At 46.1% G+C, this 20,626-nt stretch overlaps 2 protein-coding genes across 2 annotated transcripts; one reads left to right on the top strand and one right to left on the bottom strand.

Annotated features, from left to right (window-relative positions):
• Positions 1–5,698: 5,698 nt before the first annotated feature.
• Positions 5,699–17,336, top strand: LOC109756260 (asparagine--tRNA ligase, chloroplastic/mitochondrial). Its single transcript, XM_020315115.4, has 15 exons — positions 5,699–6,102; positions 9,233–9,301; positions 9,812–9,916; positions 12,635–12,742; positions 13,260–13,397; positions 14,776–14,850; positions 15,028–15,105; positions 15,206–15,274; positions 15,369–15,443; positions 15,570–15,653; positions 15,758–15,844; positions 16,310–16,405; positions 16,487–16,561; positions 16,697–16,823; positions 17,003–17,336. Exons 1-15 carry the CDS (start codon positions 5,812–5,814, stop codon positions 17,116–17,118), a joined length of 1,593 nt encoding a protein of 530 aa, XP_020170704.1. The 5' UTR covers positions 5,699–5,811; the 3' UTR covers positions 17,119–17,336.
• On the bottom strand, positions 17,062–20,011 carry LOC109756258 (WAT1-related protein At5g47470-like). Its single transcript, XM_073508418.1, has 7 exons — positions 19,818–20,011; positions 19,043–19,108; positions 18,781–18,897; positions 18,495–18,702; positions 18,253–18,414; positions 18,009–18,160; positions 17,062–17,816 (listed from the first exon to the last, which is right to left on the bottom strand). The coding sequence occupies exons 1-7, from the start codon at positions 20,009–20,011 to the stop codon at positions 17,681–17,683; spliced, it is 1,035 nt and encodes a 344-aa protein (XP_073364519.1). The 3' UTR covers positions 17,062–17,680.
• Positions 20,012–20,626: the final 615 nt, after the last annotated feature.

A 20,626-nucleotide genomic window follows, 5' to 3' on the forward strand; every position in this document is an offset into this window, starting at 1 on the left:
CATTGCTACCTGATGCTGTTTTCTGCCATGTCCAGTAATTTCACCAAGTCTGTGAACCTGTTATCTTTTGCACTCTTGCCATGCTTGTTTGAGCTTGTTATGTTGTGATCTAGCCGTAGCTCAGTGTTCATCTTTTGTCAAGCATCTCCTATAGATTACTGCCATACGCTTTGTTGCTATGTTGGAGTGCTGTAGCATAGTTTCTTGTTGCATTCTAAGTGCTATCATGCTGTTAATCGCAGATTCGTGTCATTCTTGTTTTGCTTGCCATTTGCAAACCATGCATCCGTTTCTGGTGATCTTTATATCGATTTCGACCGAAATAATCTCATATTTCCAGTGGCATGCTTGGTTTGCCAAGTTACTGCCTTGTTCATTTTTTTCCTTCCGGAGCACGCATATGCATCGCATATCATATCTTGCATATCATACATGTTTTGCATCATGTTGCTTGTGCATTTCTCGTGATTGATTGTGGTTCCGTTGCTTGTGTTCTTGTCTTGGGTAGAGCCGGGAGACGAGTTTGTGAATAAGGAACCTGTTGAGTACGCTTAGGAGGATCAAGCTTTCGACAACTCTGAGAACCTTGCAGGCAAGATGACCACCCCTCGAAATCACTTCTATCTTTGCTTTGCTAGTTGTTCGCTCTATTGCCATGCTGCGCTACCTATCACTTGCTATATCATGCCTCCCATATTGTCATGTCAGCCTCTAACCATCCTTTCCTAGCAAACCGTTGTTTGGCTAAGTTACCGCTTTTGCTCAGCCCTTATTATAGCGTTGCTAGTTGCAGGTGAAGTTGAAGTTTGTTCCATGTCGGAACATGGATATGTTGGGATATCACAATATCTCGTATTTAATTAATGCATCTATATATATTTGGTAAAGGGTGGAAGACTCGGCCTTATGCCTGGTGTTTTGTTCTACTCTTGCCGCCCCTAGTTTCTGTCTTACCGGTATTATGTTCCTTGAGTTTGCGTTCCTTACGCGGTTGGGTGATTTATGGGACCCCCTCGACAGTTCGCCTTGAATAAAACTCCTCCAGCAAGGCCCAACCTTGGTTTTACCATTTGCCACCTAAGCCTTTTCCCCCCGGGTTTTCGCGAGCCGAGGGTCATCTTTATTTTAAACCCCCGGACCAGTGCTCCTTCAAGTGCTGGCCCAAAACGAGCGATGTCCGGCGCCCCCTGGGCAACCAGGGTCTATGCCAACCCGACGTCTGGCTCATCCGTTGTGCCCTGAGAACGAGATATGTGCAGCTCCTATCGGGATTTGTCGGCACATTCGGGGGCTTTGCTGGTCTTGTTTTACCATTGTCGAAATGTCTTGTAAACCGGGATTCCGAGACTGATCGGGTCTTTCCGGGAGAAGGTTTATCCTTCGTTGACCGTGAGAGCTTATGATGGGCTAAGTTGGGACACCCCTGCAGGGTATTATCTTTCGAAAGCCGTGCCCGCGGTTATGAGGCAGATGGGAATTTGTTAATGTCCGGTTGTAGAGAACTTGTCACTTGACCCAATTAAAATACATCAACCGTGTGTGTAGCCGTGATGGTCTCTTCTTGGCGGAGTCCAGGAGGCGAACACGGTTTGAGTTATGAATGACGTAAGTAGGAGTTCAGGATCACTTCTTAGTCATTGCTAGATGACGACCATTCCGTTGCTTCTCTTCTCGCTCTCTTTTGCGTATGTTAGCCACCATATATGCTTATTGCCTGCTGCAGCTCCACCTCATTACACCATCCTTACCTATAAGCTTAAATAGTCTTGATCTCGCGGGTGTGAGATTGCTGAGTCCTCGTGACTCACAGATTCTACCAAAACAGTTGCAGGTGCCGACGATGCCAGTGCAGATGATGGGATCGATCTCAAGTGGGAGTTCGATGAGGAACGTGGTCGTTACTATGTGTCTTTTCCTGATGATCAGTAGTGGAGCCCAGTTGGGACGATCGGGGATCTAGCATTTGGGGTTATCTTATTTTCATTTGGATCTTGACCGTAGTCGGTCTATGTGTGTATTTTGGATGATGTATGAATTATATTTATGTATTGTGTGAAGTGGCGATTGTAAGCCAACTCTTTATCCCACTCTTGTTCATTACATGGGATTGTGTGAAGATGACCCTTCTTGCGACAATACCTACAATGCGGTTATGCCTCTAAGTCGTGCCTCGACACGTGGGAGATATAGCCGCATCATGGGCGTTACAAGTTGGTAATCAGAGCCATCCCCGACTTAGGAGCCCCCTGCTTGATCGAATCGCTGGCGTTGTTGAGTCTAGAACAAAAATGTTTTGAGTCTTAGGATTATATATATCGGAGAGTAGGATTCTTTTTACTCCTCAGTCCCTTCGTCGCTCTGGTGAGGTCTCCTAACGTAGAAGTTTTGACTATTCTCTCCTCAAATTTCACTAAAAAAAAATTTAGGATCACGCGGGTATCTTGGAATCGTTCCGATGGTTTTGTGACGAGAACATTGTTCTTGGTGCCTCCTGACATTTAGGGGTTGTGGCAGTGTCCCGGGGAGTTGAGCTCCGAGGTGTTGTCGTCACAATTTTATCGTTGCAGTTCTGGAATACCTGAGTTTCGCCGACATCGAAATCTCTTTTATGCAGTTGTTGGTGAGATCACCTCGATGCCACCCAGTACTGGGGCGGGAGTTCGGGAGTATTGCCATAACTCGTATAACGGATGTTTTTCGAAGGTTGAGGTAAACAATTTCCGAAGGTTTTCTTGGTTATGTGTTGACGGATGGATACAGCTGGATCTAGGGATTGCTAGTTTGGGTGATATATTTTGTGTCCCCTGTATCCCCAACACCAGATTGCATAACCAGAAAGTTTCGGGAGTTTATAAGTGGGAATTCAAGTAGCCTTAGGATATCTTTTCGACAGACGCATGATATGAGATTGGGGTTCGACGTCTAGTGGTCCGCCTGTACACGGTTGGTTTTACAGTGGTCTCGTAGTGTCTTAAAGAGTCCTTGGCTATGCCGACTTGGGGACGCTTCGTATGTCATGTGCACAGCCTTGTACATGATGGTGTTGTACGATTGAGCCCGTGTGGGCCCCACCACGAAAACTTCGGACGAAATATCTATCATATGTTTGTTCCGGCTTACTCTACAAGCCAATACTTTGTTTTGTTTTGTATTGTGGTATTCGAGTTGCTTCGAAATCATATGTTGATTCCATATCTTTTTCAAGTGGCTTCTCAACTTATGGAAGTGTGATGATTTACTACGGAATTCATTCGTTCATCTTCGTTCGAATGTTTATTGTGAAGACTATATGTTGCAATTTCTATCCGTTGATTCTACTTGTCTATTTGTCTATCAAGATGCTAACGGATGTCACCCTCTTCAGGATGGCTCCGCCAACGCGTCAGAATCCGGATCGCAATGAAGGGAGTCAAGCGAACCCTCCGCCACCACCTCCGCCTCCGGAGGCATGGCAAGCTATCATGGCAGCCACCAACGCCAATTCTCAGATGATTCTACAACTCTTGCAAGAGCGCACCCAAGGGCAAGGCAATCAAGGCAATCAAGGTGAAGGCAACAATCAGTTTCACTTCGCTACCCTCAACCAGTTTCTCGCAAATCAGCCCAAATATTTCAGCTACTGTGCCGAGGCCACGGATGCCGATGATTGGCTCGTGGACATCAACAAGCATTTTGAATGTAGCAATGTCAGGCCTGAGGACTATGTCAAGTTCGCTTCTTTCCAGCTCAAGGACCAAGCTGCTGATTGGTTTCAGCAATACAAAGATTCCAGAGGAGGTCGTGTGATCACTTGGACTGACTTCTGTCGGGATTTCAAAGCGCACCACATTCCACAAAAGTGTTGTTGAGAGCAAGCGTGAGGAGTTCCGCAATCTCAAGCAAGGAAACATGTCTGTGTATCAATACAACATCCAGTTTCAGAAACTTGCTCGCTTCGCTAAACAAGGCGTTCCTAATGAAAAGAGCATGATCTATCACTTCAGAGGTGGCCTTAGAGAGGATCTGCAGTTAGCTCTCGTTCTTGTTGAGCCTACTCAGTTTGATCAATTCTATAATATGGCACTGAAGCAAGAGGCTGCTCAGCTCAAGTGTGAGGCTTCTAAGAAGAGAGTCAGGGACGCAGTTCAGTCTTCTTCTTCCTCACTTGTGGCAGCTAAGCAACAGAAGTTCTGGTTGCCTCCTCCTCCTCCGTTTCGTCAGCCTTACCAGCAGAAGAACAAAGGTGGCCATGGTTCTTCCAACTCTTCCAACTCTGGCTATCAGAACAAGTCTCAGAATCAAGCTCCAAAGTCCAATGCTCCTTATCACCGTCCACTCTCAGAGGTGACTTGCAACAAGTGTCAGCAGAAAGGTCACTATGCTAACAAGTGCTTCAACCAAAGGCGCCTGCCTCCTCCTCCTCCTGACAGATCTTCCAGCAATGCAGTGGTCAAGCATAATCCAAAGTCTGCAAAGGTGAACATGATGAATGCAGTTCTCTGAATGATGTATGGATTTATTTATGTATTGTGTGAAGTGGCGACTGTAAGCCAACTCTTTATCCTATTCTTGTCCATTACATGAGATTGTGTGAAGATGACCCTTCTTGCGACAAAACCACTATGCGGTTATGCCTCTAAGTCGTGCCTCGACACGTGGGAGATATAGCCGCATCGTGGGCGTTACATACAGGAGCAAATGTGATTTGATTCCGTAGGTTGGCGTTGTTTGATTGGATAAGGCTGGCCATAGTGGGGTAACATAACTAGTATCATGCACTTGGTACTCACAAACATACTTATATGGCAGACAATTAAATAAAAAAGAGAGGGTTATAGTAACATAGGTAGATACCCCATCATAATAAATGTTATGCCACTATGTGTCTTGCATGGCAATAATTGAAACCACCTATGATACTAATCTATGATACTATGCACTATAAATGTAGTATTATACACTAGTATCATGCATATGATACTAATATATGATACTCCCCACAATGGCCAGCCTAAGATTACCCACAGTGAGAGTAACATATGTATTATATCACATATATTTAAATAAAATAGATGATGTGACAAGCAATAAATGTGGAAAGAGAGAAAAATGGTAACATAGCTAGTTACTAGTAGTATGAGTAACATCACACTAATAAATGAAGTGTTGCATGTTACCATAAATATGTTACTCCCCACTGTAGAGGTAGTAACATAGACTAATAACACATGTTACTAGTCTACCTATTATGGTTAGTCTATTCACATTGCATGTGGCCTGATTAGGATTAGCACTGCCCAACAGAACAGACAGAGGCAGTCAGAGAGAATCATTGAGGAATGCGCAAACAAGGAAGGAAAGCGTAATACTGTTACGAAGATAGTCCTGGCCATGGGCAGCCCGGCCCGAACGACCCGATCCGACCCGAAAAAGCCAGACCCAGCCCGGCCCGACGCCGCTCCCGGACCGTGCTCGGGCCTAGATTTTGAGCCCGAAGACCGGGCCGGACCCGGGCCCATCGTTTTCACGTTTTCCTCAAGGACGGGCCGGGCCGGCCCGAAGGCCGACGGGCTTTTACGTGTTCGGGCCGGGCTCGGGCCCAGAAAACAGGCCCGACGGCCGGGCCGGGCCGGGCTCGGGCCTAGGTTTTTTGCGTCGGGCTTGGGTTGACCCGGCCCGAGGCATGGGCAGGTATATACGAAGGCGAGTTCCGTGGAATGGAATCACAAAACGGACGGCTCAAATAGCAAGCAGCAGATAGGCCGAGCCATAGCGTGAACCCCACCCCCACCCCCCCCCCCCCCCCCCCCCCCCCCCCCCCCGAGCTTCGCCATGGCGGCCGCCGCCGCCGCCTGCCGCCTTCTCCGGCTGGCACCGCGCCGTCTCCGGAACCCGAGGCATTCCCTCTTTCGTACGCCACTCGCTCTCTCCTCGGGCTGGCGCCGCTACTGCGCCGCCGCGGCGACGCCGACGGGGGACGCCGTGGGGGAGTTCCGCCGGAGGATCAGGGTGGCGGAAGTGAAGGGCGGGGAGGACCAAGGCGCCGCCTGGGTCGGGAAGGAGCTTACCGTGCGCGGGTGGGTGCGCACCTGCCGCGCCCAGAGGACCGTCACATTCGTCGAGGTATTCTGGCTGGGCGACACTCTATTGTTGCCAATTTCCATGGTCCATTTTTCTATAGTTTCCAATTGCCATGGACTGCCTCAACTCGCCAGGCGTATAGTTAGCAAATTTGTTTCTGCGCAAATGTTGATGCTATTACCGAAAAAGGCTTTTGCCCCGCTTTATATATAAAGCAATGACCATCAGACAACCGGACCAAGCGATACAAACGTACGCCAACACCACACTCCTCGCACACACCCAAGGCAAGATACAAAGGTGCCGAGCACCGCAACACCACCCCAACGACCCCAAGCACACTACAGATACACAAGTTAACCGCTTGGAGTCGACGGAGACCAACACCAGGAGCTAGCCACCATGGAGAACGAAACATGGGTTCCAAGACGGTGCCTCCTAGAAGGGGACGGCACCGGAGTGTCGCCACCGTCCAATCATGAAGATCAAGTTTTCACCTGGAGTCCGAGAGAAGTGGGAGCACCGCGACGGAGCCTTCAAGAAGGGGAACGGCATCCACGAGGCCGCCACCGACGGCCGGTAAAACCAGACAAGTTATGTACCCCGACGCTCACGCCCTTCCGGCATACCCATGCTACGCCGAACACCAACATCCATAGTTGAGGAAAGGTCTATCTAGTTTATATGTCCTTAACTTTGGAGGATAGCTTGTTTTCACCTGTTGTCATGGTATGCCTGTATTTCCAGGAAAAATGGACCCTGAGCTTAGAAATATATATTTTCAGAGACTGGGTGACAATGGTTTCTCCAAATTAGGGACCCTTATATGGCCACTAGAAAGTAAGAGTAACTCTAGCAGATTCCCTACAATTTGGGCCTTTAAAACCTTCTTGCTGCTCCCTTTATAAATTTTGAAAGACTCTGGAGGTTCTGTGCAAAGAGTCTGTAAAACCAAGACTTTATAAATTTGAGCCCGCATGTGGGTGGGAGGGGAAAAATAATCCCCTTCTTCAACTTCTCCAGACCCCTTCTCCCCACTCCAACGGCAGCGGTCGAATATGCGGCTACAGGCAGGAGGTAATTGAGGTGAAATTTCCTTGCCGCCAACCGCAGGAAGATATAAAGTATACTCTAAAAACTCCTCCCCAGTCTCTAAATATAAAGGCTGGTGGTCTGTTTTACAGTGCCTTTAAAAAAACTAAGGATAGAGTGAGGTATAGGGAATCTACTAGAGTGGAAAATTGCCCTCTCTTCTTTATAATAGCCATTATTTTAAAGATCGGGGGAATTTAGGGAATCTGCTAGAGTTGCTCTAACAAGTCTAGACTGTGTATTCTCTTTCCACCACGTATTGGATAGCTAGCTTGAGTCCCGACTACTACTTACACGGTTTCTTAGGTGAGTTAGGAGTTTAGACAATCTTTCCTTGTCCAGCCTTTTGTTAGTCATGAAAGAGACCCTCATTCTCATGCATATTGTCTTTTCACCACACATTTGATAACTAGCCTGACTGCAACTTATTGGGTTTCTTAGGAGAGTTTGGAGTTTTGAAAGTCTTTGTAAGGCTAGCCTTGTGCTATGACGAGAGATATCTTCGTCCTCACGCAAATTCTGTTTCCACTCTATATTTGATAACTAGCTTGGCTGGCATTTATAGGGTTTATTAGGTGAGTTAGGAGTTTTGATTTTTTTTTGACAGTCTTGTGTTAGTCATGAGAGAGGCCCTCATCCTCATGAACTAGTAGAATGATTATACTGGTCTTTGTATACATACATGATATAACGAATCCAAAGTTCCTCTTACCCTATCACATAAATACATTAGTATGGAGGCTGGACATTTCTTTGGCAAGAGCCGCCTCTCGCACCGTAGGTGAATCTTTGTGGGATTCACATGTTTAACCTTTTGTAACCAAATACGTGGAGAAGAGATCAACTGAAGTAGACAAAGAGGAGACTCTACTCCCCTCCTCCCCTCGCGTCGCTCCCGCGAGCGACCGAGCGGGAACCCTAGCCGCCAGTGCAGAGCTCCCCTGCCTACCTCTCCTCCCCTCGCCGCCGCCGGGTCGCGTCCCTGGGCAAACCTCGGCTGGTGCTGGCGGCGGCGGGGCTCTATCTCTCCTCGACGCGTGGCGGCTTGGCGCGAGCTGACGAACCAGGGTGGCGGTGCGACGTTGGACAAGGGCGCTGTGGCGCACGGGCGGACTAGGCGGCGTTTCCAGGTGCCGGTCATGTGCGTGGAGGGCTGGTGGCAGCGGCGGGCGTGCTTGGGCCGGCGGCGGCCGATCCAGATCTGGGGCCGGGCCCTGGCGGCGCGGGCCGAGGGTAGCGCGAGCTGCGGGTGGTGGGATGGTGGGATGGTCTCGGATGCCGGTGGTGTAGGTGGTGGGATGGTGGGATGGCAGCACGGGCTCGTGGGCGGAGCCCGTGGCTCAGGTGCTGCCCGGTGGCCATGGCCATGTTGGCGGCGTGGTGGCCGGGGTGTGACGTTCTGTGGCGGTGGTGCGGCGTTCGTCCCATCTGCCGGTGGCGGCGAACTATGGCAGGGGTGAAAACCTGTTTTGTCTTCGGGCATTCTGGTGGTGGCGATTGTCGTCCCCTTCTTGAAGGCGTCGTCGCGGCTCTCGTCGCCCACCATGTAGCTCCAGGGGAAACCTTGATCCTTGAATCGGGTGGCGGCGGCACTATGGTGTCGTGACCTTCCTGAAGGCGCCGCCTTGGAGCTCACGGTTCGTCATATGCGGCTTCGTCTCCTTACGGTGGCGTGTTCACGATGGAGGACCTTGGTAGCTTGTAGTCTTAGGGGGTGGTGTTGCTGCGCTCAGCTCCTATGTATCCGGCCTTGGGTGTGTGCATGTGTTGGGGTGGCGTGTGTTTGTATCGGGTTGTCGATGATCGTTGCTTTATATATAAAGCGGGGCGAAAGCCTTTTTCGGTAAATATTCACTACTAATATATTTAGAACTATATAGTTCAACTATGTAAAATAATGTAGTTGGACTTGCAAACTACTTTGAGAATATTTATATTTATTCATTTGCTAGCATGATTATAAACTTGGCCAATGTGTTGCATTAGTGACTGAAAAATTAATGCAACTTATTTTTGTCAACGATGGAGTATTACTATTTTTCTTCAAGGGTCTAATAAATCCTGAAACTATATTACTTAGGTTAATGATGGATCTTGCTTGTCCAATATGCAATGTGTGTTAACTCCTGAAACAGAAGGCTATGGCCAGGTACACACTTGTCTACTTGCTCGATCTAGAAGATAGAACGTGCTGTATTACTAAACTGTAACTGTTTGGAGGTGCATAGAGTGTAAATGCTGTTTACGCTATGCATCTTCCATTATTCTTATTGCCAGGAAAAATATGTTGATCAATCGAATGGTTAAATTGTGAAAACAGCTGGGCTTACTCTGATATTTGCTCTATGCCACCAACAAATCTTAATCAGATTGGCAATACTTCTGTTATATATTTTAATATCCACTTGGACAAGGACACAGTAACTTAAAGAATAAAGAGTTACTGACGTGCCTCCAGCATGCACGTCAACTCTGGGCTTGTTGTGCATAATAAACTTTATTTGAATGGGATAAAGTAGTGAAGAATTACCCATAATTTTGGAAGTTGTGATCTGTCAATTTTGTCTATGCTTCTTATTATACATAGAAGTAGTTGCTGTTAATGCTTAAATGATTGTAATACATTTCACTGGTTAATCTTTTCGATGATGGATGTCAGATAGACTCTATCAATACAGGGGCCTCAGTGTTAGTGGAGGGAGTTGTAGCAAGCAGCCAAGGCGTTAAGCAGAAAGTGGAGCTAAAGGTTTCAAAGATCATTGTGGTAAGTGTTTCATTCTGCTTATTTTTCTTTACTTTTCCTTTTTGCTTTGACTAGCAAAACATTAATGCATGTCATAAAAAAATATATCTTGTTGGATTCGTATTTGAATATAGTTTCCATTGATATTATTTTTGCTACGCATAACTTATATTTTATTAGTTAAAGTTATGGTCAAAATATGACCCAAAATACGAGGGGGACTAGTAAGTTACGATGTCTCTTTTGAATGGTAATGTCGCTAATAAGGATTGTTACAGCCAAGTTGTTATGTGCACAAATATATGATTAGGTAATATTCTAGTAATAAATATGTATTATTTAAAATTGGGAGGAGAGTTATTTAGACAGGGAAGAGAGTTATTTAGATAGGAAATAGAGAGGATTATAATTAGAGATCGAAACTGTGTCCTTTGATTGTTACTTAGGTTTCTAGTTGTATGAGGGACATCTGGCAGACTCTACTAGTCTGTCGATGAACTACTCGGGGGATTTAACAAGAAATAGCCTAAACAGAGGATGATCATGAAAGATTTCCGTCAACTTTAAATAAACGCTTCATGTCAGCCAGAACATGGCGGCTAGGGTTTATACCTGGATACAGGAAGGTGAGCTCTACCTGCCCAGATCCGCGGCTTAAATAGCCTAACAAGCGGTAAAAGAAGAGAAATGCACTGAAAAGTAGAAGTGGAGCTACAGTGCTCCTTGACGGATTTTAAACAGGGACGGGTGAAGCCTTGTGAGCCGTTGGATGCTTGATGAAGGGTGGAGGAGCATAGTAACTCTCGTCGAACCGGTACGCTGTCATTGGATGCTAATTGGACGGCATAGGTGAGTCGAAGATGGCACGCTCCAGCAGGTGTCCAGAATGTTCAGTTAGAAACAGTAAAACTGTCGAATTTTCAGTCAAGACCGCAGGGGCCTGGCAAATCCGCCTTCTCGAGCTCAGACTTGTCCACTAGGCTGAAATCCTGGAAAGGCCTTATGAATGAAAGTTGAGTCTTCCCAAGTAGCTTGTTCTTGAGGCAAGGTCACTTAATCAACCATTGCAGCACTGGTATGCTGATTTCTCCCTGCACCCTTGGTATGCTCTTTCTCTCCAGCAGAGCTTCAGGCTCAATGAGAATTGTGCCATCTGGGTTGAGCAGGGGCAGTTATGGGTTTGGTACAACTGCCGCACCAAGGTGCTTCTTTAATTGGTTCACATGGAAGGTGTCATGTAATTTGCAATTATCTGGAAGGAGTAACCTATAGGAGACAACACCCATTTTTGTCAGTACTCTAAATGGCCCATAGTACTTGGGAGTGTAACTTCAAGTGTTTGTGAATGCTGGGAGAGGTGTGTCTGTAAGGTTGGAGTTTTATAGACCATGTCTCTCACTGACAGCACTCTTTCCACTCTTTTCTTGTCTGCAAAGTATTTCATTCTTTCATTAGCTTTCAGAAGATTTTGCTTGTTGGCAATTTCTTCCTGAGTGAGAATAAATTTTGGTGTTTGCTCAGGAGGATATAAGGCTGCTTCAGCAATCATGTTTGGAGGTCTACCATACACAGCTCGGAATAGTGTCGTTTTGAGGGATGTGTGTTAGCTTGTGTTGTACCACCACTCAGCAAGAGATAGCCAATTGTTCCACTTAGTTGGTTGTGCAAAGGCCATACACCTTAAGTAATTTTCCAAGCGTTGGTTTACTCTTTCTGTTTGGCCATCAGTTTGTGGATGGTATGATGTATTGAAGTGGAGTTTGACATCCATTGCTTTAAACATTTTCTGCCACAGAGCACTATTAAAAATCCTGTCTCTGTCTGTCACAATCACACAAGGAAGCCCATGTAATTTAAAGATGTTGTCAATGAAAGCTCTTGCCACAGATAGGAGAGTAATTGGGTGAGTTATTGCTACAGATAGGAAATGATTTACCCAGGTTTGGGCCCTCTGGGAGGAGTTAAGACATTACTCCTTCCATTGATGGTTGTATTGCTCGAGTACTCAACGACAATCGGGAGGATCGCCGAGAGATCATTTCCCTGGGTTAAAAGCTCTCGACCTTGGCGATGGACAGGAAGAGGATGGTGGATTGGTGGTAGCTGTGAACCCTAGCTCTAGGATGATCTGGAATGTGTTGGATTACCCGAGAAGGACCCCAGCTTGCCTTATATACCTGGCCGAGCTAGGGTTACATGGCGGGGGTCGGATGGCCGGTGGGCACGCGCCCCTTGGTCCCGCCAGACTATGCCGTGCGCCGGTGACTTCCTGCTTCGGTGTCTCCCAAGTTGATGCGGCCCGGGTTGATGCTTGGGCCCAAATGGCTGACCTGGCACCTTGATAGAAGGCATAGCCGTGGTACCAGGCTGGCGTCCCTGCTGGCATGCCTGGGTGGCATCCCCTCGTCACTAGCTATCAGTATATTATCTCCCTCTGTCCTCACTAACCAATGTTCTACTACCCAATCTACTAGGCCGCACTGTCTGCCCATCTTTAGTGGTGGTTACCCAGTTTGTTTCATAAGTGAAGCCTCCTACGATGAGTAATTTTTTTGATGAATTTTAAGTTGTAAAGACTTTGTCCTCTTCGCTATGTTTAGGAAACTCTGATGAACTGATAATGTTGATTGTTCATCCGCAGTTGCCTTGTTGTTTTGTCAGGTTGTAGACAAAAATCACAGATAAACTTCTATTTTTCTTTTGTATTCTGATAATTTTTTTAACCTTTTCATCTTGTAGATTGGGGAGAGTGATCCCACATCTTTTCCTATACAGAAGAAACGAGCATCAAGAGAATTTCTGAGGACTGTGGCACATCTCCGTCCTCGGACAAACACTTTTGGTGCAGTATGGTCTTACTCATTGCTCGCTCTTCCATTTTTCTGGTTCTTTTCCTTATTCTTGAGGGATTACCAAATTTGATAATGTTTTGACTTTTGTGTTCAGTTTAGAGATGCACAAGCCATGAGTCGTAGATATTATTTATGCCCTTTTGTTCCATTACTTGACCACAGACTTGCCTGCTGTTTCTATTAAATCAGCTTATAAGCTAGTATGCAAGTTATAGCATGGTTAGTTATGCAAAGAATTCAGAATAGGCCACTATATGTAGTCCTGCTGAGCAGTTTGACAAATTTAGCAATGCAAACCATTTGTAGGACTGCAACAGATACGCCAAGGCAATGTGTGTGATTCTCTTGTTTTTATTGATAGTTTTATGTGTTAACACAAAATGAATTCTGGTTTGGAGCATGTCTTTCTTACGATGCAGTTACAGATAGAAGATGCTAGCTAGGGCTTCTATGCTTCTTCCCTATATAAATTTCTAAGGTGGATTTCTTACCGACGTGTGGTGCTCATTTAGGTGGCAAGAGTAAGAAATGCTCTGGCATATGCAACTCATAAATTTTTTCAAGACAGTGGATTTATTTGGGTATCAAGCCCTATTATTACTGCCTCAGATTGTGAAGGAGCAGGGGAGCAGTTCTATGTCACTACTTTGGTTAGTATTTCTTCAATAAGCTTCTATAGATAGATTAGGTGTGTTTTAAAACTTACTTGTTGTGTGGAATGTTGCTCACCATGTGTTTCTGAGTGCTGATTTGTTGTGTTCATATCTAGTATCTAGTGTCTAATATACCTAAGAAGTTCATCCCCAATCCCCACTATCTTATTTTTCTTAAAACATGCAGCCTATCCACCTTATCACACATGCCCCACACGTGCCACCTCCCATTTAAATGCACATGCAAGTCATCCACATCATCAAGTGCATGTAACCAATCAATGTTTCACTTTCCAATTTCCACCACACGCACGCCCTCCACATCATCAAGCGTCATGCGACCATTCAACTTTCCACTTTCCACCACATGCAAGCCCTCGACATCATCAAGCACATGAAAACCCTCCACATCATTATATTTATTTTTATGTTTCAACAATAAATAATCGAACCTGAATGTCACAAGACAATATAACATGCATCCACCCTCCATTTACCTCTAAGTTGAATGTGGTGCAGTACTATTCTCATATATTATAATTTTATTTTTGATAAGTTCATTGCTAAAAAATTCCGCAGCAACATGCAGGGCGTTATCTAGTTGTAATAATATTTACCGCCAACTGAATGAGTTTTTTTAGTATTAAGCGCAAGCAATAAACTATTTAGGTTTGTCAGTTGGCTTATCCTCATGTACAGAATATACATGTTGTTTTCGTTATTTTCGTACCTTTGTAGCTGATTAGAAAAACTTCACATTGTGTTAGCAGTGATGGAAGTAGATGATCTTTGCAACTGGAATTAGCGCCCAAATGATAACGTCTGTTGCACCAGAGGGGATTATCCCCGTGCTAACGTTTGGTGTTTTCTGAACAAGTCTTATTGCTTGACTAAAAAAAGGCTGCGACTTATTCCGTATGCAACTAGGATAAGACTAGGACCAGCTAACTGAGTACCACTAGGGAACACCCTAACCAATATGGAGGACTTTGCTGATTCTGACTTTGACTAGGGCTATTACTATGACTCGGAAGCTTGTTCCACTGCTTCTGGTGCTAACTCTCGCTGAGGCTGACACTGGTAGATCTTTCCCAAGAGCATTCACAATAGAAGTGCAAGATAATCACTGAATGAGTGCACTACTAGATCAGTGGGTATTTGTCATTTGTTCATTTTCGAACGAAATCCAAGTTCTCAGTTATGATGATGTCAAGTTATTGCACTATTGTCGGTCTACACATATTTTGTTATCCATATCTGAAAAGATGGTTTTCCATTGAATGATGAGACGCTCCATACTTTGGCATTTTACTACTTGTTTTTCCTCATATAATCGTGTTTAAATTGTTCGATTTTATTTCCTTCTGTATTGCAGCTTTCAAATAGTGCTGAAGGAGGCTGCCTAGTCAACAGCATTCCTTCGAAGGATGGAAGGGTCGATTGGTCACAGGTAGTGGTCAAATGTCAAGCACCCTTTACTCCCTATAAGCAATTTTTTATCTGTATCATTCTGGTGATGTATGCTATTGCACATGCTGTTTGATTTAACTGCTGTTCATGTAATCTTAATGCTTCCAATGTTTTGTCTTTTCCTTTAACAATGGTTATTTGCATCCACATATGCTAGGATTTCTTCTGCAAACCAGCATTTCTAACGGTGTCTGGACAACTGAATGGCGAAACATATGCTTCAGCTCTATCTGATGTAACTTCTGTCTGCCTGATTTGTTTGAAACAGCTAACACTGTAGTTCTTGCCAGCTGTAACCAATCTTCTCATTTCCTGGTGGTCATCCCTTTCTACAGATTTACACATTTGGTCCCACATTTAGGGCTGAAAATTCAAACACTTCAAGGCATTTGGCTGAATTTTGGGTATTTAAACATTCTTCTACATTTGTATTTTGAGAATCTTACATTTGTGAACATTGAATTTACAGCTTTTTTTGTGTCATGTGTTCTGGGGAAGATGATTGAGCCTGAACTTGCCTTTGCTGATCTAAATGATGACATGGCGTGTGCAAGTGCATATCTCCAGTATGTAGTAGGTGCCCTTGTCTATAGCATGTTGCTTGATACTTTGTGCTTCAGATATGGATGCTCCATGTTTATCTTCGAGCAGATGTCTACACTTACATCATTTACCTAATTACTGTTCTGTTCGATGCAGGTAAAATATATTCTTGAGAACTGCAAAGAAGATATGGATTTTTTTGACACGTGGGTTGAGAAAGGGATCATAGATAGACTAAATGTATACATCTTATTTATAGCTTCGTTCTGTTGTTGCATATATGGAAGTGGTGTGTATGTCTTTGGTTATGACTGCTGAAATATTGATATGTTTCTTGCTCCCAGAATGTAGCTGAGAAAAACTTTGTTCAGATGTCATATTCTGATGCTATCAAGCTACTTATTGGGTCCAACAAGAAATTCGAGTTCCCGGTAATTCATGACTTATATCAATAATGTTCTCATTGTTACCTACAGTACAATTTTGGAACTTAGATTCATTGATAGTCTATGGAAGTTCAAGCAAATGCTTTTGTATAATTAAAAATTGGTTGCATACTTAGCTTGTTTATTGCCAACTCATGGGATTGTAGTTGGGGTATGCTGTCTTTCTGGCTTCAGTGTTGGATGAAATCGCCATGTTAATGTTGAATGGATAGATTTTGTTTGCTTGTTATTGAGGATGATGTGTTGCATTTGTATTAGTGTGTGCAAAATTATCCGTCTTTCTGCTTGTACAGACTTAAGCTCCACATACTGCAAAGTCTTGTTGTATCTTTATTTATATTTTAATGCCCTTTTCTTGAGCAAGCAAGGGTGAAAAGCAGAAATGCTAGTGATTATTATTACATATAACTAAAAAGGATCTTTCTGATTCTTCTGAAATACCTTCCACAGGTAAAGTGGGGGTTGGATCTGCAAAGTGAGCATGAAAGATATATCACAGAAGTCGCATTTGGCGGCAGTCCTGTAATAATTAGAGATTATCCAAAGGTTTGTAATGCACACTTTGCAGTATTTAACTGGTTCAGCAAGAATTTAATAATATCTTAAAGTAACTGGCATCGTCTTTAGGAAATCAAAGCTTTCTATATGCGACAAAATGATGACGGGAAAACAGTTGCGGCAATGGATCTATTGGTTCCTCGGGTAAGCCCATAACCAAAACCTGAAACATCGCATCCTAGTAAACTTGTTAGTATGAACGAATCAAGTTCAAGAGAAGCTTTTATGAATTTGAAGGAATAACTTTGTCATCATTTTTTATGTTGTGTTCAATTTCAGGTAGGTGAACTCATTGGAGGAAGCCAAAGAGAAGAACGGCTTGATTACCTCGAAGCTCGGCTGGATGAATCAAATCTTAACAAAGATAGCTACTGGTGGTATTTGGATCTGCGGCGATATGGATCAGGTTAAGTATCGTAACCATGCAGAAGTTGATAACATCTGACAGTGCAATTATCTTGCTTTTTGTTTGTTTGTTTGTTTGTAGCAGATGATTCCAAAATTCGTAGGTAGCTATATCCTTAGTGTAGCCTGCTTTTTGTTCTTGTGATGGGAGCTAAGGAACTTGAACCTTTCCTGTTACAGTTCCTCATGCTGGTTTTGGCCTTGGATTTGAACGGCTTGTACAGTTTGCAACCGGAATAGACAACATCAGAGACGCCATTCCATTTCCCAGGGTTCCTGGTTCTGCGGAGTTTTAGCACTTGAAGAGTGCGTGTATAATCTCTAAAAGCATTCTTGCCTCGGACTTGAAGAAAACCTTACATTGATTTGTTCATTGTAAAGAGTTTACCCTTTGCAAATTCGTCGAATGCTGGGATTTTAGTCGATGAATTCTTTGTGTACGTCCCCATTCAGTAAACAGACAATTTTGCCTTGGGGACTGATACCAGACTCCTTATGATAGCCACTTTTAACCTGTTGTCTGGTTCTGCCATAACACTCAAAAGATTCACCTTGAAGGAAGCATTTGTTTAGACTCTAGCTTTTCAGCAAGCTATTTATCTGTTTCCGGTATGACCAACAAGGTTAAAGCTTGAAATTACTGGAGCTAGGCGCAAGACAACTTGCATGTGCTTGGTATTCTTTTCATTTCATCTTACCTCTATCAGTGCTCTACAATCTGATGCTACTGATCTAAGCATCTTGTCAGTATGAACATAGCATAGTACAGTACTTGTTTACAAAAATCTAACAAAGAGAAGTATACAATCTTTGATTTTTGCTATATGAACCCTGCCTGTCTAGATATTAAAACAAAAGCTAGCGTGGAAGCAAGAGTGGTTTCTCTATATCGTCTGCCACGACCTTGTCTGCAGGAGGAAGAACATGGCCTTCTTTCTTCTTTGCCCACAGAACTGCATAAAGGCCGGAGAAAAGAAATAGCATCCCTAGTATGCTGCAGCAAAGCAAAGCCCCCCAAAAATATCAGCCTATTCCTTGCTATGGAAAACATGAAAACCCAAGAAAATTCTCTCTCTCTCTCTCTCTCTCTCTCTCTATATATATATATATATATATATATATATATATATATATATATATATGAACTCTTATCTCAGGCAGGGTATGCATGCATGTATGTACGAACCTTGCTGGTTGCACCACCCGTCCCAAGAAGAGGGCGGAGAAGATTGCGGAACCCACGGTCTGCGTGGGGCTAAACAGTGAGACGAGCACAGGCCCCTTCTTCTCTAGCACCCACGTCTGGTACATGATGGACACGGAGCTCACCAGACTACCCTGTTATGTTGTTATAAATGTAGTACTAGGTCAAGCTCAGCCTCAGTAGCCGCATGGTGGCTCATTTCACACAAGTTTTGGCAAGCACGCACCACAAACACAAGGGAGAGGATTATTCCGGTGCTGATCTGGGCCGTCCCAGGGCCGAGCCTCCCTGTGGTAAACACCTGGAACATCCCTGTCAGCAAGGCGCCGATGAGTGAGGTCATGGCGCAGAGGGTAAAAGGGGCCGGGAAACGGATCAGGGTTGCTGCCTGCAATTGCATGGATGCATCAGGGCCGAGACATGCAAGACGGTAAGTTAATCAAGTTATTTGTGAGCATGGAGGTGAACCTGCAGGATTATTGTGCCCGACAGCACGAGCACCGCACCCAGGAGGCACAGGCAGCCGACGACCCAGGCTGCCAGGTCTGGCGATCTTCGGCCCGGTGGAGTGGCAGGGCTCTGCAGGATGCTCATGGTGATGGCTCCCCCCAGGCACAGAAGGGTCCCCACTATCTTGGCTCTTGTGTACCGGCACTTGAGATCAACCCTCTCAAACCTACAATTTATTAGTATTTATTTACAGATCGCAGACACTCGTTGCCCTCCAAAATCTAGAAGACGGCAACAAATATACCGGAGGCAGCCCGCGACAACGAAGATGAATCCCGGGGCCAGGTTCAGCATCGCGGAGGCGATGGCGGGGGATGTCCTCTTCATGCCATCCAGCATGAGGGCTTGGAACACAGTCACCCTGTAAGCAATTCATTAATAAAACATAAAGCATACATACATACATATGTTCGTGAATATATATATATATATATATATATATATATATATATATATATATATATATATATATACCGTACTACGTATATGTTTGCTTAGTTTCTTACCCTCCCAGAGACAGCACCACCAACTCAAGGATCAACCTATTACTCAGCTCCGACGGCCATTTGTTCCTGCATGCCACACGTGATGAAAGCAGCTAACGAATTGTTCAATGCGCATGCATGCATGCACGCGAGAGCGAGATACCTCCTACCTGTCGAGGTTGAGGGCGAAAGGGAGGGTGAGGATCCCCGTGGAGAGGCTGCCGAACGTCACCAGGAAGAGCGGGTCCAGGCCCAGCGCCAGGATCGGCGTCAGCACCACCATGTACGCCGCGCCGGCAAGCTGCACGGCAACCATCCCCACCGAGATCGCCGCGTCCTCCCACCACCGCGCGGCCACGGTGGCGGCCATGTATGGCTGCCGGCCGGCCGGGGTGCCAGTGCTATGCCTAGGCTAGCTAACTACTCGCTCGGTCGGTCGTCCAAGCCTGGTTGCCGGCCGCCGGTTGTTTTTCTCCTCCTTCCCCTTGTCTCGGCGTTCGTGGTGCATGCAATCGGCGGGTGCCCACTCCCTGCTGCGCACATCTCGCACTCTCTCTCGCCGTCAGTTCCAGTTTGCTATTTTGAGGCCAGAGCCTCCCTCCCTGTCAGGCCCGAGGCACCTGTTGCTTAAGGAGAATCTTTTTTTTTTTCAAAATAAACAAACCTTTATTCATTAGAAATAACCACTACATCGTCTGTGAGAATCATTACAATTTCATTTGAAGGCTCCTCAAACCAATCCGAGGTCACAGGAGGGGCACTCATGATAACAAGGGACTACGAAGGCTCGACTCACCCCCGCGTCGCCCTCCTCTGGCGGCGACACGGGGGAAACCCTACTCCGCCGCTGCCGCCGCTCGCCCCCTTCCCCTCACCTCGCCGCCACCGGCGAAGCCCGCGCTGGCTCTGGGGAAGGTGGCGGCGGGGCACTTCCTCCCTCGTGTGGTGACCCTGTGTGGTCGGTGGCTGCGGCAAGGGGGGCTGCTCCATGGCGTCGATCTGCACGACGTCGGCCGTTTCCTAGCGCGGCGCGTCTAGCGTAGGTGGCGCAGTGGTGGCTTCTCTGTCGAGTGGTGGGTGGTGGCCGGTGGATCCTGGTCGGTGGGCTCCAGATCTGGTGCGGCAATGGCGCTGGTTGCGGGCGGCGGCGCAGTGAGAGGGCGGCGGTGCGGTGGCCTCGCAGATGCTTGTGGCTGGGCCTGGCGGCGGAGGTGCGGGCTGGTGCTCCGGTGGCCAGGGTCACGGCCACCGGCGTCTCCCTCCTTGCCGGCAGCGGGTGACGGCTCTCCTCCTCGCACCGCATCCCAAGCCGACGGCTTTGCTTCCTCCCCTCCGATGGCGCTGCTCCGGTGGTCTCCTAGGGGTTCGGACTGTCCGGGAGAAATCCGTGCGCGGCAGCAGCCCGTTGCAGACGACGACGACGCCTGCGGGTGCCGTCTCCTCCTTGGAGGCGTCGTCTTGGCCATGTCTGTGCCCTGCCCGGGCACCAGGGGAAACCTTAGGCTGGCTCACTAGCCAGGCAGCAGCGGCGCAGTAGCGTCGCGTCTTCCTTGGAGGTGCTGCCAGGGTGCCATGGAGGCCACCGGAATTGTTGCTGGAGGTGGT

Source organism: Aegilops tauschii, chromosome 2 (assembly GCF_002575655.3).
Source record: "Aegilops tauschii subsp. strangulata cultivar AL8/78 chromosome 2, Aet v6.0, whole genome shotgun sequence".
NCBI lineage: Eukaryota > Viridiplantae > Streptophyta > Magnoliopsida > Poales > Poaceae > Aegilops > Aegilops tauschii.

Bases quoted from the DNA above. Each gene is read 5' to 3' on its own strand.
- LOC109756258 (XM_073508418.1), bottom strand. From the start codon at position 20,011: ATGGAGCAGCCCCCCTTGCCGCAGCCACCGACCACACAGGGTCACCAC. The intron at 18,703-18,780 runs GTATATTTGTTG...AATAAATTGTAG, and splicing joins GTTGTCGCGGGCTGCCTCCG to GTTTGAGAGGGTTGATCTCA. The intron at 17,817-18,008 runs GTTCGTACATAC...GCTTTGCTGCAG, and splicing joins CGGGTGGTGCAACCAGCAAG to CATACTAGGGATGCTATTTC.
- LOC109756260 (XM_020315115.4), top strand. From the start codon at position 5,812: ATGGCGGCCGCCGCCGCCGCCTGCCGCCTTCTCCGGCTGGCACCGCGC. The intron at 9,917-12,634 runs GTAAGTGTTTCA...TTCATCTTGTAG, and splicing joins AGGTTTCAAAGATCATTGTG to ATTGGGGAGAGTGATCCCAC. The intron at 14,851-15,027 runs GTAGTGGTCAAA...CACATATGCTAG, and splicing joins GAAGGGTCGATTGGTCACAG to GATTTCTTCTGCAAACCAGC.